This window comes from Gnatocerus cornutus, chromosome 2, assembly GCF_029298725.1.
Source record: "Gnatocerus cornutus isolate USDA-ARS CGAHR chromosome 2, icGnaCorn1.1, whole genome shotgun sequence".
Lineage (NCBI taxonomy): Eukaryota > Metazoa > Arthropoda > Insecta > Coleoptera > Tenebrionidae > Gnatocerus > Gnatocerus cornutus.
The window spans coordinates 6,709,140-6,727,685 of record NC_142234.1 but is presented as its reverse complement, the minus strand read 5'-3'; the positions used below and the strand labels follow the sequence as shown (position 1 = coordinate 6,727,685).

Below are 18,546 nucleotides of genomic sequence, written 5' to 3'. Positions count from 1 at the left end.
GCATTGTCTTGTGATAACCTCATAATAACGAAGTGATTTAACATATTAAAAATGTAGACAAGGTCATTGGCTCTCCAGTGCAGAATTTATATTTTTCAGATGGACACTTGAAGAATTTGGAGTGTTTATTATGATTGCTTGTAGCCAAGGGCCTACATAGTCTGTAGAGTTGCCATATTATACAGTGTGGCTCAGAACTCGTGACCCACAGAAAACAGCCACATGCAAACTGTCATACGAATCCAAAATTTCAAAAGGAAAATTGTTTAATGCAAAAGATAATAGCCAATCACGATCGCTGAACCGACGATGGCCAGAGATATTGCGAAGGGTTTTTATAATTGCTAGGATACACAAAATAGGAGTACTGTTGTCCATTTGTCAGGCTGACATAACGCTTCTGTAATATTGTAATCTATTACATTTTCTTTAATTGTACATTTTTCAGATTAACAATATAGACAATGATCAATAGTCGGTATCAGTTGGTAATAAAAATAATAAGTTCAAGTTGCCTGTAATTCTCCAACAATTTATTAAAACAAACAGCAAATACATTTTTTTTTCTTTTATGCAGGCTCGCCAACGGGTTTAATAGTCAACTCATGCACTTGAACATGAGGAGGCGTAGCCAAAACGTACATCACAGAATTGGCAACATCTTCTGCTTGCAAAAATGGTATTGCCTTTATTGCGTCCATTAAAGTTGCATCCCCTGTCAAACCACTAGCTTCAAAAATTTCCGTGGCAACTGCTCCAGGACTAACACTCTAAAATGAAATTTTTTTCTTAAAAAACAATACTAAAACAAAATATATTTACCGTGACTTTAATTTTAAGTCCAAGATGATTGAATTCCAGACGAAGAGTTTCCGTTAAAGCCGTAACTGCATGCTTAGACGCTGGATAAATATTGAGATTAGGAAAGTTTGGAACGATGTGGCCGGAAATGCTGTTAATATGAACAATATGTCCGTCGATTTTATTTTCTTTCATAATTTTCACCGCCTCTCTTGTTGCAATACAAAGACCCAGAACGTTGATATCGAGAATTTTTTTCCATTGCTCGGTTGTACCACTTGTAAGATTTGTGTTTTGGTTAACACCAGCGTTATTGATTAAAATGCTTACTGGTCCAACGTTGTCTGTTACCCATTTGAAGCCTTTCAGGATGTCGTCTTCCTTAGAGATATCTACTTTCACAGCATGGATTTTTCCTTTTTTTCCTGCACATTTTTTAGCTAGTTCTTGAATTCTTTCAGCGCGGCGGGCAAAACCAACCACCTGAAAAAAAGTGTTAATACAGAACCAAAATTTAACTTAGTTACCTGTAATCCGGCTTCAGCAAGCTGTTCAGCTATAGCTGCACCAATTCCAGCACTTGCACCCGTGACGATGGCCACTTTGCCCTTCCAGCGGTCCATTGAGATAACCATTGTAGAATCTAAAGCTGATCAATTGATGACTAACAGAAAATTTGAACGAAGGTGCAATAAATAGTAGCCGACTATCAGTGCTTAGAGGTGGGAGATAATGCATAATCATGGTTTATCATTGCGTCAATCAACTAGATGATTGAGAGATATAGGTGATTTGGTAGAATTTGCCTAAAGATTCCTACTAGAAACTTCTGCAATATGAAAGGGTATTGCAATTTTTAGAGTCATCCACTTGCGATAATAATAATTGTTATAATGCTTTTTATTTTGAACATCAAGGTCATAATTCGTAAAAGTGCGACTAATTTGAAAGAATTTATATCCTATTGAATTATTATTTACAAAAGGAGTTTTATGTGTGAAAATACTCTTTCGTGAATACACAATTAAATGTATCAATTCTCTCAAGTTTATCGCAATATCCCAAAACGATGAACAGGTATCCGAAAACTCGCGCACTACCGTGACACTGTATTAGCGGGAGATACCAGAAACAATAATAGGTAAAATGGTAAAAAATCCATGTTTTTTTATTTCGCAAGATATTATAAATTTTAGAGTAAAAATGTAGTGGCAAAGAATCTCTGAAAATTGTTAACAATTTTTTTACCAACAAAGTCGATCAGTGTGGTATTGTTCACATGAAACTACAGTATGTTAACGCTATTACCTTTAAAAATATACAAGGTTTTTAAATCGTCCAATTAAATTTATTCTAATCAATTTTGCGAAAATTCAAGTAGTCTTTCGACCAAATGAATAATAGTTATTTGTCGTTGAAATCAGTGGCGTGAATAAGAAGAAGAAAAAGTACCTACTGTCATTTTGTTTAACGAACAAAGTGAAACCAATTTTTTTAAATTTTTTTAACTATAATGAAAGAGCAAAAATTGACACCTTTAAACCAAAAAACTAAAATAAATAAATGTTTAAAACGAATGTAATTTTAATCAATACAAACGTGTAATTGTCGCAATAACAATAGTCTAAATTTGTAAATTTTATAATAAAGTCACTTAAAAAATCGGCTCGGCCAGAAAAGAACACGTTTTGGCCTTGGTACACAAATAAATATTCTTAACTATAGGTTATTTTTCCTGCAGAGAATTTACCAAATTACAAAGGAACAATTTTGGAAATTAGCAGGATTTGAAATGGATAAGTTAAAACTTGTAGTTGATACATGTCAAATTTGATTAATAGATAGCTCCACAACTAAACGTCAATTTTATTAGTAATCGCAAAATAATGATGAAAGACGTAATATTATAATGAAATTGCAATAAAAAATCTAAGACAACGTATTGTTCTAAACACTTCCAAAACTTAAATGTTCAAGTAGACACTATTATTGCAGGTTGAACCTGACTTTCCGGTATGTCACTGTGACACATGTGTTAGATATGAATTTAATACAATAATTCTTTCTCGAGACAAGAATACTGCCTTTTGGTCAACATTTGTTTCTTTATCACCTAACCATAGCCTTGTTAGAAATAGGTTGCTGCAACTGATTTTTGTATTCCATTATGGGGAGATTTTACACCTGCCATTTTGACAAATAATTTGCATAGTTTACTTAAAAAGTTATCACACGACTTGAAACCAAGATTAATCAACTAAAATTTTAATGTCTTACGGGTCGATTCCAAGTCACTGCGTTAACGCAAATTTGCAACCCTTGCCAAGGTATGAGCAATGTGATTGGCGTTGCTATGTTGCAAATGGGATTTGCAGTAACGCAAGTCACACTTGAAATCGACCCCCTAGATTTTGTCTTAGTTTGATAATACTTGCTAATCTATAGAGAAAATGACAAAAACAAGTTTATTGCTGATGCTCCCACAAATTGGTGACAATTTGACAAATGTGACAGTTTTTGTTTGACATTCCACAGGAATTGCAAGAGTTTAGAAACTCAGCTTGGTGTAACTCGGTCTGCTGAACGACCAATCACAGAGTCGTATTTTAAATTTCGCGCCTACAAAAAATTTTCTTCTGTTTTAATATCGCTTTTTCTATTGTCTTTTGTTGTCAAAGTAACGAAATGACTTAAGTTATTAAAAACGTAATTTTGTTATCGCAAGGTCTTCGGCTCTCGAGTACAGAGTTTATATTTTTCAGATCAACACTTGAAGAATTTTGAATAATTAGGTAGCTATTACAATCGTAGTGACATATTAATAAAGCAATCGCTTAAAATTTTGTTGTTTGTTTTTTTTTATTTTTTTTTATTGTAGGTACATTTTTCATCTTTACAATATAGGCCAAGGTTTATCGATTTACTGATAGTCGGTATCAGTTAGTATTTAAAAACAAAAATTAAGTTGCTTGTAATTTCCTAAACAATTTATTAAAACAAACGGCAAATACAGATTTTTTTACTTTTATGCAGGCTCGCCAACGGGTTTAATAGTCAACTCATGCACTTGAACATGAGGAGGCGTCGCCAAAACGTACATCACAGAATTAGCAACATCTTCTGCTTGCAAAAATGGTATTGCTTTTATTGCGTCCATTAAAGTTGCATCACCTGTCAAACCACTAGCTTCAAAAATTTCTGTGGCAACTGCTCCAGGACTAACACTCTAGAATGAAATTTTTTCTTAAAAAACAATACTAAAACGAAATATATTTACCGTGATTTTAATTTTAAGTCCAAGATGATTGAATTCTAGACGAAGAGTTTCTGTTAAAGCCGTAACTGCATGCTTAGACGCTGGATAAATATTAAGATTAGGAAAGTTGGGAACGATGTGGCCGGAAATGCTGTTAATATGAACAATATGTCCGTCGATTTTATTTTCTTTCATAATTTTCACCGCCTCTCTTGTTGCAATACAAAGACCCAGAACGTTGATATCGAGAATTTTTTTCCATTGCTCGGTTGTTCCACTTGTAAGATTTGTGTTTTGGTTAACACCAGCGTTATTGATTAAAATGCTTACTGGTCCAACGTTGTCTGTTACCCATTTGAAGCCTTTCAGGATGTCGTCTTCCTTAGAGATATCTACTTTCACAGCATGGATTTTTCCTTTTTTCCCTGCACATTTTTTAGCTAGTTCTTGAATTCTTTCAGCGCGGCGGGCAAAACCAACCACCTGAAAAATAGTGTTAATACAAAACTGAAATTTAACTTAGTTACCTGTAATCCGGCTTCTGCAAGCTGTTCAGCGATAGCTGCACCAATTCCAGCACTTGCACCCGTGACGATGGCTACTTTGCCCTTCCAGCGGTCCATTGAGATAACCATTGTCGAATCTAAAGCTGATCAACTGATGACTAACAGAAAATTTTAACGAAGGTGCAATAAATAGTAGCCGACCATCAGTGCTTAGAGGTGGGAGATAATGCCCAATCATGGTTTGTCATTGCGTGAATCAACTAGATAATAAGATTAATATTAGGTGATATGGTAGAAATTGCAAATCGATTCGTACTAGAAATTTCTGTAATATGTGTGTTTTGCATCATCAACTTGCTATACTTTAGGACTTGATAATAAAGCGAATTTTTGAGTGTTCGCAGATTTTTTGAATGAATCTAAAAAAACTTGCAAGCACTTTAAGTTGAGCAATTACAGATCACTAGATAGCATTCTGTTTTTACGTTACCTGCGAAAAGTTTTCCTTAAATTGCACGAAGATGTGCTGTGAATAGTCAACTTTAAATGCTTGTAACTTGAATACTATAAATGCCCGAACATTGTGCGATACGGCAATCAATTCAAGGTTCTGATGGAAAATTTCCCATTAAGAGGAAGTGCGAGCGTTTTGGGACACCTGTATATTGAATTATACCACAAAAAGAGCTTTGTGTGTTAAAAGACTCGACAATAAGCAAAGCACTGTATAAGTAGTCTACAACTGTAAACATGCATGTCTTTTTTTTCTTTTGTTTTATTAATGGCATTGTATCTTGTGTCTACTTTAAAAGCTTGTTTTACATAGCTCAATTAAAAAAAATGTTTCAGGACTTGTACTACTTTATTTTGATCACCTCTGTATAAAACTATGGTGATTTGAACAAGTAAAGTTAAAAACTTGCTAGTGAGTGAGTTAGAATTCTAATTCGTTAGTAATTTATAACTTTCGTTACCCTAAGTAACGAGGGTTATGACATGACCGAAATGACACACATAATCCACTGCTGTGCCTTTTGAACAACAACCATCTCAATGACATTGTCAAATTTCTTTTCGCATCTGTCATCAGTGTTATTAGGTGAAAATTGCGACGTAGTGAATAAAATGTTGTATGGCATATGTGGGTTAATACCTACAAGAGGTAGATATAGTTAACCTACAAAACTTGCAGAATAGGTTTAATACCTTGAAAAGGTAATATGTAATCTAATAATAACACACATAATGCACAGTTAATCTAATATGTCGCTTATAACATAAATAACTATAAATAGGTACCTCGAGTAGGTAATATCTAATAACCCAATATTCCGCAATCTTCACCTAAATAACAACACAGATTACATTAGTGATAACATATCCAAAAAGAAATTTGACAACGTCATTGGCGAGGTTGTCATTCAATGACATAACGTTAATTTATAAGTGCCATTTCTGTTATAATCCTCAATACTAAGGGTAACGTAAGTTATACTTACTAATTACTAACGAATTAGAATTCTAACTCACTAGAAAGATATTAACAATTTTACTTTCTCAAATCACCATAGGTATATTGCATTTATAAACTTTTATTATACTTTTTACTTGACAGTTTTAAGCGAGATAAGTAGTCCGTTATAGCGTTGGTTAAAACGACAAATAACCCACGTAACTTTTAACATTTTATATCGTCAAATTTCTTTTCGCATCTGTTATCAGGTGAAATTTGTGAGATATTGGATAAACCTTACATACATGGGTTGCTACATTATAAGGTGTCCCAGAACTCTAAACAAAAATTGTTTAACTCAAAAAATAATCGAGTTAAGACGAAAAAACGGTTGTCAATCCTGAAGCTGAATGAGTTCGGGGACACATTTTCATTAACTACTCGGCAAGTTTGGTATGTGAACTACATCGTTCGTAAGTAATATTTAATTAACCAAGTTGTACTATAAATAACTATTCTCTTGTAATTTGACGTAAATATTACGAAAATCGTTTTACAATAAAACTCACAACATACCTAATTTGAAGTTTATTTTGTTGATAGTTCGAATTTTTAATAAATCAAACTACTCGTTAATTCGAACTTGTTTACCTTTTATTTTTTAACAAACTAATTACCTAATGTCGTTTACATATTTCTTTCTCACAGCTCATTCAACGAAAATGTAAAAAGTGAATTTTAATGTGGTTATTAAACTGGTATCTTTGGATTGACTGGTCAATGAAAAGATATATTTGAACAAGAACCGTCAAGTTCATTCACGCTCGCCAATGGGTTTAATAGTTAATTCATGGACTTGAACATGCGGGGGTGTCGCCAGCACGTACATCACAGAGTCAGCAACATCTTCAGCATTCAAAAATGGAATTGCCTTCAATAACTCCGTATCCATATTAATACCGGCTACTTCAATAAATTCTGTAGTAACTGCTCCAGGACTAACACTCTACAATTGAAAATTTTACTTGCACATAATTTTAAGGAAACACTTTACTAGAAACTTTACCGTAATTTTAATTTTAAGCCCAAGATGATTGAACTCTTGGCGAAGAGTCTCCGTCAGAGCGTAACGGCGTACTTGGACGCTGGATAAAGGTTTGTATTCGGAAAACTCGGAACTCTATGTCCAAGAACACTGTTAATGTGTACAATATGACCATCGATTTTGTTTGCTTTCATAATTTTTACCGCTTCTCTTGTCGCGATGCAAAGACCGAGAACGTTCGTGTCAAGAACTTTTTTCCACTTCTCGGTTTCACCATCTACCAGACTTGCAGTTTGCATAAGACCAGCATTGTTGATTAATACACTGACTGGACCTACGTTATCTGACACCCATTTGAAACCTTTTAGTATATCGTCTTCATTCGTCATGTCGACTTTCACGGCATGAAGCTTTCCTTTCTTGTTTTGGAGCTTTTTGGCGAGTTCTTCGATTCTCTCGACGCGTCGGGCAAATCCTACAACCTAAATTAATTGAATTCAAAAGTTGAACAGTCAAAAAAGAAGTGTAAGTACCTGAAGTCCAGCTTCTACGAGTTGCTGGACGATGGCTGCGCCAATTCCTGCACTTGCGCCAGTAACGATGGCCACTTTGCCGCTCCAGCGTTCCATTGTGATAACCATTGTGGAAACTAAAGTTAATTACTAGAAGAAACTTTTAACGAAGTTGTAATAAATAGTAGCAGAGCATTACTGTTATAAGTGGGAGATAATGCCGAATTATGTCCTTCGGAATCAACTGATTAGTTGTAAGATAGTAGGCGATATTATACGTATCGTACTCTGTCTAGTGTACTGATCCGGTCAAGGTTGATATTTGAACAATACATAAATGGAAGTTGCAGTTATCTAAAAAATATGTTTTTAATGGTATAACTATTTCGCAAATTTTTGGTTTTTATGGGAGGTTTAAATTTAGTACAACTAAATAAATTGAAGCAACATGACACAATGAGTAATGATAATGTAAAGAGGAGAATATTGTTGAATCATCTCCTTAAACAAGTACTATTTACGATATAAATGACATGCTACTTTAATTCAAACAAATATAGTTTATAGTGTGTACGTACCGGTAGATACATTTTTGTTCTTCTCTCCTTTAAAAAAATATGCGAAGAGACGACTTCATTTACATACAAACTTATTGTGTTTTCTATTTTTAAGATTATTAGATCATACTCTTATCTTTGTTGTTATCACGACACTAATGGGAGTAATTACATTTACTTGTTACTAGAAAAATTGACTTAGAAACTGATAAAAATGACACAGCAATTATGTAGTTATATGTATATCATTAATATCATGACAGTAAAAGGAATTCCAAAAAATCCCCATTTTTTTTGTAATTTACATCTTACAGTCTTTGAAAAGTTTTAGCTAGCATACATATGATAATGTAATTTTGGTATACATGTAGATATTAAAAATCTGTCTACTTCAAAAACAAAAACTTTTTATTTATTGAGTACATGTTTTGTATGAAAACAATGGGAAAAAAAGAAGTTCCAATGTAGGTTCTATATTTACCTATATATTTTCTCCAAGTGCTCTGATAGTCAATTCATGGACCTAGAACCAATCAGGAATGTAATTAATATACAAGAAGTTTTAAAATTGGCTCTGTGTACTTATGTTGTGTACGGTTTTTACAAGGTGGTAGTGATCTATCATTTTTGAGACATTCGTTATAATAATAAATGATTATAATATATTACCTGAACATGAGGGGGTGTTGACAACGCATAAAGTACGGAATGAGCGACGTCGTCAGCTTGTATAGTCGGCAAAGTCTTTATTTGCTCTAGAATTTTTGGATCAGTAACAATTTTATTACCTTCTACAATGTCAGTCGCAACTCTTTCTGGACTAACGCTCTAAAACATACAATAAATTAATAAAGTTTCAATGATAACATTAAAGAAAACTCACCGTTATTTTCGTTTTTAGCCCAAGATGATTAAACTCTTGTCGTAACGTCTCAGTCAACGCTGTTACTGCATACTTTGATGCTGCATAGACGTTAATATCAGGGAAGTTTGGCACATAATGTCCAGCAATGCTATTAATATGTACAATATGACCATCGATTTTATTAGCTTTCATTATTTTAACAGCTTCTCGTGTTGCCACGCACAAACCAAGAACATTTGTATCAAGTATTTTTTTCCATTTTTCTGTTTCACCTTCAGTTAAGTTTGTTGGTTGAACAATTCCGGCATTGTTTACAAGAATGCTGACAGGTCCTACATTTTCGGATGTCCATTTAAAAGCTTTTACGATGTCTTCTTCTTTGGAGATGTCAGCTCTGACTGCGTACAATCTTCCTCTTTTTCCTGCAACTTTTTTAGCCAGAGCTTGTACTCGTTCAGAGCGACGGGCAAGACCGACAACCTGAGAAAAACGTGAAGATCGATTTTGATGGTTCTGGTACTAACCTTTAAACCTTCTTCAACAAGTTTCTCAGCGACTGCTGCACCAATTCCTGCACTGGCTCCTGTGACAATGCTACTTTGCCTTTCCAACGTTCCATTGATAGTACCATGATTACGAACAATAAATGCACTTTTTTAACGAATCGCTGTAGTAGAATTGTGCAGATTTTTGTTTTTATATGTAATTTCTAGCAATATCTGTTATCTTCTCTAGACAGTTGGGAAGAGTAGGTTTTATGAGAATTGTTTATTATGACTAAATAAGGTAAAGCATTGTAGCTAGGCTTAATAAATGCCACGCGATAGGTACGTAAATCTATGTTTTTGAAGTGGGAGATATTGGCAAATCATGTTCTCAAATGGATGAGCAAATGAGCAAACTCAAAGATAATATTTTGCCATATACAGGTTGTTCCAGAACTCGCCCCTCAGAGAGCCAGGAAGGTGCTGAAAGTAATACAGACGGTAAATTTCAAAACAAAAATTAAGTAACTTTAATAGTAAATGAGAAATGATAAAAAAATAACAACCAACCCCGGAAGCTTATTCTAGAAGTGGAGTAAAAGGCCATCAAAATTTCCTAGGCAACGAGAGTGTAAAGTTCATATGACTCATGGGTGTCCATAGTTACCAATTTTCAAATTCTGTTCAGCTTCGGGATTGACCAATTGACCAATGAAAAATTGTTTTACTTTATAATTAAGTATATTGAAATACATATGTGGAAACTCGGTGGATTGTCAGAATGGTTGCAATCGTTTTCCTTTAGTATTTACTACGATAAGAAACAACCAATTTACATTATTTTATGTTGCGCAACTCGACCTTGTCAAATTTCTTTGGAAACAAAATGGTAAACTGACTGACATTTTCACAGAATTTTGCCAACAGTTTATTGAAGAAACTCTATTTAAACGTATAAACGATCTATTGATGCAATGATTCAAAAAATAAATAAAACTTGTGGCGCGCAAGGTGTCGGCAAACTGCAGTTGCTTAAACCAATTTTCAAAAACTTGAACGGCTATTATTAGATGGTATTTTGTAATAATGTCAACTAGGAAACTTTTTATAGCAAACGTTTGGGTTAAATTTGAGCTACTTTTGAAATACATAATATACATTTACGGCCACATTTGAGAGGTCTTTTTTTGACATTTTTTAAATTTGCGAGGTTTATCGATTAGTGTCACTATAAGAAAAACAATAATTTGACAACAACAGACTATAAATGAACATAAAAAAGAACTTAATTGACAAGTCTTATCTTATTTATCATTACATTTGAAACTCTTGTAGTTTTGGTTCTAAACGAACTGTGACATAATTTTTATTGAAGTACTTATGTAGATAAATCGGTATAAAAAGCGCAGTTAAGTTATCAGTTGTTATCAGGCAACAATTAACAAGAAAGTTTGATTCTCCCCGATGTGTTACGTGGCAAAACAGTAATAAGTAGTTTTCATATCTTTTGTACGATCTGTCAGAGACGTTTAATAAATCTCATCTTCGAAATAATGTCTATTTTAAGAAAACACTTTTTTTCTTTATTTCAAAATTAAAAGTGTATGTATAAGAAAACTGTTACATTATGAATTTTTGTATCGATCCCTCCATGTTCGTTGATCACATATTATTGGCAATGAACATGACAGAAGTATCAGAAATAGATTTACATTTTTTCACCGAAGTGGCTTAATAGTCAACTCATGAATCTGGAAAAAAAACATTTTCAAAAAACTATTCTTTCAAGTTCATAAGTATATTAATTACCTGAACATGAGGAGGTGTTGATAATACGTACAAAACGGAATCAGCTATATCTTCGGATTGTAAAAACGGAATACTTTTCATTGCTTCCATGAAAGCAGCATCAAGTTTAAAATTATTGGTTTGTGCAATTTCAGTTTCAACTCCTCCAGGACTAACACTCTAAAACCCAACGATAATAAAACTCTATTTAACAGAATTAAATATGTACATACCGTAATCTTTATTTTCAAGTTTAGATGGTTAAACTCTTGTCGGAGAGTTTCAGTTAAAGCTGTTACTGCATGTTTTGATGCTGGATAGACATTCTGTCCTGGATAGTTGGGCACTTCGTGTCCAACAATACTGTTAATGTGAATAATGTGACCATCGATTTTATTAGCTTTCATTACTTTAACAGCTTCACGTGTTGCGATACACAGACCAAGAACATTTGTATCAAGAACTTTTTTTCATATTTCTGTGTCGCCTTCGCCTAAGGTAGTTTGCTGCATAATGCCGGCATTGTTTACAAGAATACTGACAGGTCCTACATTGTCGGATGTCCATTTAAAAGCTTTCAAGATGTCTTCTTCTTTGGAGACGTCAGCTTTGACTGCGTACAATTTTCCTTTCTTTCCTGCAAGTTTTTTAGCGAGTTCTTCTACTCGTTCAGAACGACGAGCAAGACCGACAACCTGAGAAAAAGTCTTCGTGAACATTATTTTTGATAGTTTTGGCACCAACCTTTAAGCCTTCTTCAACAAGTTTTTCAGCGATTGCCGCACCAATTCCTGCACTCGCTCCTGTGACAATGGCCACTTTGCCGGTCCAGCGTTCCATAGATAATACCATGATTAATTATATTAATACACAAAGTTGTTGTTTTAACAAGTCACTCTTTACTGTGTTATAATTGAGCACTTTTTTGTTTTTATATGTAGTTTCCAGCAATATTTGTTATCGTTGGGAAGAGTACGTATTTATGATAAGAACTATTGACTATTGATCATAATGACTAGGCACAATAAACTTCACGTGATGATTATTACCTATGTTTTTGAAGTGGGAGATACTGGTGAATCATGTTCTCGAATATTCTTCATTGAATGTAAAATTTTGATCATGTAAAGGTATGTATAGTTAGCCAAGTTGGTCTGAGCCACCATAAAATCATAAAAATTAGACGGCAACCGCAACCGGACAGTTTGGGGTATTTTGTCATTTATGACTAGACATCTGACCTGTTTAGGGATACTGTTCTTATCGCAGGGTGCAAACTTTAGCAAATAAACCCTCAATTATGTGCACTTGAGAATCTTTTGAACCTGTCCCGTTGTGGTAGCCCGCAAATTTTTATGCTTTTATGGTAGCTCAGACCAACTTGGCTGAACTATACCTACCACATACACATATAGAAATGTAAGTCGCAGATAAACTTTGCACGACGAAAGGCAGCTAAATAAAACCATTTTTGGAGATTTACATTTTTACCACATATTTTTTTATTTTGAGGAGTTATTTTAAGCGAATAAGTTTCCCTGTTTCTTTATTTTTAATGTGTACGCGATTTTTTTTTGAAGCCATTGTGCGGATCATTTTAAAACATGATTTATTTATATTTTTTTATCATTAAATTTAATATAATCGCAATAATAAAAGTTCAGACTTCAAACTAATTGAATTACCCTTTAGCGTAAAGCACTCTTTTCGCATTTTTCATGTTATTTTTTCTACGACTGTTTTGCAAGTGTTCAACGCCATGCTAACATGACAAATACACACAAACAGTTGAGATTAGTTCAGTGTTTTTTTTATACGCATAAATGAAGATGTACAGTCGTAGAAAAAGCATAGTGTAAACTCGTATGAGATGTTCATTTCCCAGTCGTATGAATTGAATGTTTATTCTTTTTATATTAGGAAATGAGTACTATGTGATGCTAGTTGAAAAATATACTATTTTAGGACTGTCAATTTGACCAGTCACTTGAGATTTATCGTAGCATGCCGATGTTTTATCTTGCCATCAAATTAAAAACTCTTGTAGTTTTGGTTCCACACTAAATAATAGCTCTGTAAAATGCGCAATTAAGTACTAATCATTATGCAATATGGAACAATGAAGTTTAACTCTATTATTTATGTTCAGTACCTGTTAGGTACTGTCATATTTTTTTTGGTTTAACTCTCTGAAATTTTTAGGTACACTTTTGGTCATAGAATTTCCATGAAAGTCAACTTTGAAGTTTTAAAACAGCAATCATAATGACATGAAAGTATGGTTCATATTAATATTCCTTGACTTCACGTCAACATCCTGTCCAAAATTTTGTGACCAAAAGTGATATAATTATCGTCGGCTTAGGTTGTTAAGTTGCTAAGTCCAGTTTTGAAGCTGGATATACATTAAAACGAGAAACGTTTGACACAGTATGCCTACCAAACGCTATTAATATGAATAATATGATCATCGACTTTATTAACTTTCATGATTTTAAGAGCTTTTTTCCAAATGTTGGTGTCTCCCTCAACCAAGTTTGTTGGTTGAATAATTTCTGCATTGTTCACAAGAATGTGGACAGGTCCTACATTGTCAGAAATTCATTTAAAAGCTGCCAAAATGTCTTCTTCTTTGGAAATATCAGCGTACAATTTTCTTTTTTGTCCCTTTTTTACCCAGTTCTTCTACTCGTTCAGAGCGACGGGCAAGACCGACAACCTGAGAAAAAGTTCGTGAAGATCGTTTTTGATAGTTTTGGTACTAACCTTTAAACCGTTTTTAACAAATTGTTTAGCTATAGCTGCACCAATACCAACACTAGCGCCAGTAGTAATGGCTACTTTTCTAACCCAACGTTCCATGGTTAGTATGATTTTTTTTGAGGATGAAGTCTTTTTTTAGTACATGACTGTCCAATTATGTGCTTATCATGCATATATGGTTTTGTTCAGACAACTCTTATCTAATCTATGATGTTTATAAACGTTACTCTTAGCAACGAGGGTTATGACATGACCAAAATGACACACATAATTCACTGTTGTGCCTTTTGAACAACAAGCATGTCAATGACATTGTCAAATTTTTTTTCGCATCTGTCATCAGTGTTATTAGGTGAAAATTGCGACGTATTGAATAAAATGTTGTATGGCATATGTGGGTTAATACCTACAAGAGGTGGATATAGTTAACCTACAAGGCTTGCAGACTAGGTTTAATACCTTGAGAAGGTAATATGTAATCTAATAATAACACACGGTTAATCCAATATGTCGCAACCCACTTATAACATAAATAACTATAAATAGGTATCTCGAGTAGGTAATATCTAATAACCCAAAAGTGCCTTATAACGTTTTATCCAATATTCCGCAATTTTCACATAATTAATAACATAGATAACATTAGTGATAACATATCCAAAAAGAAATTTGACAAAGTCATTGGCGAGGTTGTCATGCAAATGGCATAACGTTGATTTATAAATGCCACTTCTGTTATAATCCTCGTTACTAAGGGTAATGTAAGTTATACTTACTAATTACTAACGAATTAGAATTCTAACTCACTAGTAAGATATTAACAATTTTACTTCTTCAAATTACCATAGGTATATTGCAATTATAAACTTTTATTATACTTTTTACTTGACAGTTTTAAGCGAGATAATTGGTCCGTCATAGCATTCTTAAAACGACAAATAAACCACGTAACTTTTAACATTTTATATCGTCAAATTTCTTTTCGCATCTGTTATCGGGTGAAATTTGCGAGATATTGGATAAACCTTGCATACGTGGGTTGCTACATTATACAGGTGTCCCAGAACTCTAAACAAAAATTGTTTAGCTTAAAAAATAATCGAGTTAAGACGAAAAAACGGTCCTCAATCCTGAAGCTGGACATAATTTGAAAATCAGTAACTATGAACACATACTATCATCCATTGGTCAAATGAACATTACACTCTCGTTGCCTAGGAAATTGGGATGGGCTTTTACTGGGATACGACTAGTTTGTACCCGACAGTTTGCACCCGTCAATTGGCACCCGACAATTCGTCCCTCTCTGGTTCATCCCCTGGACAATTCGTCCCCGGCTTTTTCGTGCGCTGGTCAATTTGTCCCCAATGCAGTTTGTCTCCAGTTCAATTTGTCAAAGTGTGACATTTGATAATAATTGAAGAATGTGAATTAATTAATTTTACTTAAAATTGATATCTGCAACGCTAAGAAAATTCGTTTTATTTCAATTTAAAAAATCAAATACAATAAAATTGTCACTAGTAGATAAATAGTATATTATAATACAAGTTTATAAGCAAGCCTTTAAAACACGCACGAAGAGTTTAAGAGCACGACGCGTCAGCGCTTATAAACAAGTGTTGTACGCTATTTTTTATTATACCTATCCATTTACAATCCTTTAAGAGCATTAAAAAAATGGGAATTTACACAATAAAATTATCAAAGGTTGATTGTGAATCCGTTCAGAAAATGAGTGAAGATATTAAAAGGCTAGCAGAACATGCAGAACTGCGATTAATTCTGAATCTACCCAACGCTGAGAAATATACTGGTCATGCTTTCCGACGAACTTCATACGATTATGGCAAACAGTGGTATGAGCATCGATGAGTTGAAACGTCAGGTGGGATGGAAATCTTCGAGTGTGGCTAGTGGCGATATTGAAAAATCCACTTCAAACAAATAGATATTTACATAACAAATACGGAAAGTGACCAATTTCGTACGAGTGTAAAAGTAAATGCACGAGGCGCCAGCCGAGTGCAGATATTACACGAGTGCAAGAAAGACACTTTCCGACGAGTTATGTACACTATTTTTCCTACGACCTTTCATCATCAGGAAGAAACCATAAGTTTCGACAATAGTTCATTTCTTATCTATTCTAAATGTCTACATTTTTCTACAACCTTATAAAAAAGTGACGTATGCCACATATTTAGATGGTTCATGTTTTGGTATATCCATTTCCAAAAGTAAAAGTCACTAGTGTGAGTGATATGAATATATCCGCACAGACCTGTCAAAACTGATTTGTCAAAAACGACCTAACCAATTAATTTTTATCATTATGCATGTTGTTTTACAGTGAATCGTCTAGATATTTGAGACAAAAATTCAGGAGTTACATTTGTATTTGAAAATAACTATCAATTTTGACAGGTCTGTGCGGATATATTCATATCACACTAGTGACTTTTACTTTCGGAAATGGATGTACAAAAACATCAACTTTCGGAGTCATTTAACCGTGTGGAAAATGTCACTTTCATATGGGGTCGTAGGAAAAAGTTGTTTCCAAACGCATTGCTGGTGTTCTGAACACATCGGTTGCTAAATCAACTTCCTTAAGAGCTATGGACTTCCAACAGAAGAATGAAAATGAAAAAGCTTCTGCTAGTTATAAATTAGAAGCAACAAACAACAGTAACCAGCTTAAAGCGGCAGGCTTTGAAAGTTCAAACAATAGTAATGATGCAGGTATAATAAAAAACATTTTTTTGATAGTTCGAATTTTTAATAAATCAAACTACTCGTTAACTCAAACTTGTTAACCTTTTCTTTTTTAACAAACTAATTACCTAATGTCGTTTACTTATTTCTCTGTCGCAACTCATTCAACGAAAATGTAAAAAGTGAATTTTATGTGGTGAACAAACTGGTATCTTTTGATTGACTGGTCAGGGAAAAGATATATTTGAACAAGAACAGTAATGAAAAATTATTGGAATAAATAGGAGTGATTTATTAACGACACATTTTAACTTTCACTTTTATTTTATTCACGCTCGCCAATGGGTTTAACAGTTAATTCATGGACTTGAACATGCGGGGGTGTCGCCAGCACGTACATCACAGAATCAGCAACATATTCAGCATTCAAAAATGGAATTGGCTTCAAAAATTCCGTATCCATATTAATACCGGCAACTTCAATAAATTCTGTAGTAACTGCTCCAGGACTAACACTCTACAATTGAAAATTTTACTTTACATAATTTTAAGGAAACTTTACCGTAATTTTAATTTTAAGCCCAAGATGATTGAACTCTTGGCGAAGAGTTTCCGTCAGAGCCGTAACGGCGTACTTGGACGCTGGATAAAGGTTTGTATTAGGAAAACTCGGAATTTTATGCCCAAGAACACTGTTAATGTGTACAATATGCCCATCGATTTTGTTTGCTTTCATGATTTTTACCGCTTCTCTTGTCGCGATGCAAAGACCGAGAACGTTCGTGTCAAGAACTTTTTTCCACTTCTCGGTTTCACCATCTACCAGACTAGCAGTTTGCATAAGACCAGCATTGTTGATTAATACACTGACTGGACCTACGTTATCTGACACCCATTTGAAACCTTTTAGTATATCGTTTTCTTTCGTCATGTCGACTTTCACGGCATGAAGCTTTCCTTTCTTGTTTTGGAGCTTTTTATTTTAGCAAGTTCTTCGATTTTCTAGACCCGTCGGGCAAATCCTACAACCTAAATTAAATAGAATTAAAATGTTGAACAGTCAAAAAAGAAGTATAAGTTCTTGAAGTCCAGCTTCTTCGAGTTGCTAGACGATGGCTGCGCAAATTCCTGCACTTGCACCAGTAACGATGGCCACTTTGCTGCTCCAGCGTTCCATTGAGATAACCATTGTGGAAACTAAAGGGAATTTCTAGAAGAAACTTTCAACGAAGTTGTAATAAATAGTAGCAGAGCATTACTGTTATAAGTGGGAGATATTGCCGAATCATGTCCTTCGAGAATCAACTGATTAATTGTAAGATAGTAGGCGACATTATACAACGTTTCGTACTCTGCATGTTTACAATAATGTTACGTGCACTGGTCCGCTCAATGTTGATATTTGAACAATACAAGTTAAATGGAAGTTGCAGTTATCGAAAAATTTTTGGTTTAAATTTAGTACAACTAAATAAATTGAAGCAACATGACACAATGAGTAATGATAATGTAAAGAGGAAAATATTGTTAAATCATCTTCTTGAACAAGTACTATTTACGATATACATGACATGCTACTTTAATTCAAACAAATACAGTTTATATATACGCACCGGTAGATACATTTGTGTTCTTCTCTCCTTTAAAAAAATATGCGAAGAGAGGACTTCATTTACAAACAAGCTTATTGTGTTTTCTATTTTTAAAATTATTAGATCATACTCTTATCTTTAACTGATAAAAATGACACAGCAATTATGTATTTATATATCGTTAATATCATGACACTGAAAGGAA

At 33.9% G+C, this 18,546-nt stretch overlaps 3 protein-coding genes and 4 pseudogenes across 10 annotated transcripts in view; 1 reads left to right on the top strand and 6 right to left on the bottom strand.

The window, feature by feature from the left end:
• LOC148178350 (uncharacterized) overlaps positions 1-18,546 on the top strand; it is a 152,872-nt gene that overhangs the window by 4,633 nt on the left and 129,693 nt on the right. The window lies entirely within an intron of this gene.
• On the bottom strand, positions 519-1,464 carry LOC148178362 (farnesol dehydrogenase-like). The gene is made up of 3 exons (XM_088031419.1): positions 1,329-1,464; positions 823-1,284; positions 519-770 (listed from the first exon to the last, which is right to left on the bottom strand). Exons 1-3 carry the CDS (start codon positions 1,434-1,436, stop codon positions 570-572), a joined length of 771 nt encoding a protein of 256 aa, XP_087887545.1. The 5' UTR covers positions 1,437-1,464; the 3' UTR covers positions 519-569.
• LOC148178361 (farnesol dehydrogenase-like) lies at positions 3,762-5,131 on the bottom strand. The gene is made up of 3 exons (XM_088031035.1): positions 4,585-5,131; positions 4,079-4,540; positions 3,762-4,027 (listed from the first exon to the last, which is right to left on the bottom strand). Exons 1-3 carry the CDS (start codon positions 4,690-4,692, stop codon positions 3,827-3,829), a joined length of 771 nt encoding a protein of 256 aa, XP_087887161.1. The 5' UTR covers positions 4,693-5,131; the 3' UTR covers positions 3,762-3,826.
• Positions 5,887-7,906, bottom strand: LOC148178360 (farnesol dehydrogenase-like; annotated as a pseudogene). The gene is made up of 3 exons (XR_015769679.1): positions 7,595-7,906; positions 7,083-7,543; positions 5,887-7,022 (listed from the first exon to the last, which is right to left on the bottom strand). The product of XR_015769679.1 is annotated as a farnesol dehydrogenase-like (transcript).
• LOC148178359 (farnesol dehydrogenase-like) lies at positions 8,612-9,749 on the bottom strand (annotated as a pseudogene). Its single transcript, XR_015769678.1, has 4 exons — positions 9,520-9,749; positions 9,014-9,475; positions 8,800-8,958; positions 8,612-8,653 (listed from the first exon to the last, which is right to left on the bottom strand). The product of XR_015769678.1 is annotated as a farnesol dehydrogenase-like (transcript).
• On the bottom strand, positions 11,242-12,184 carry LOC148178358 (farnesol dehydrogenase-like; annotated as a pseudogene). The gene is made up of 3 exons (XR_015769689.1): positions 12,013-12,184; positions 11,502-11,963; positions 11,242-11,448 (listed from the first exon to the last, which is right to left on the bottom strand). The product of XR_015769689.1 is annotated as a farnesol dehydrogenase-like (transcript).
• Positions 17,055-18,333, bottom strand: LOC148178357 (farnesol dehydrogenase-like; annotated as a pseudogene). Its single transcript, XR_015771775.1, has 4 exons — positions 18,009-18,333; positions 17,833-17,959; positions 17,312-17,780; positions 17,055-17,266 (listed from the first exon to the last, which is right to left on the bottom strand). The product of XR_015771775.1 is annotated as a farnesol dehydrogenase-like (transcript).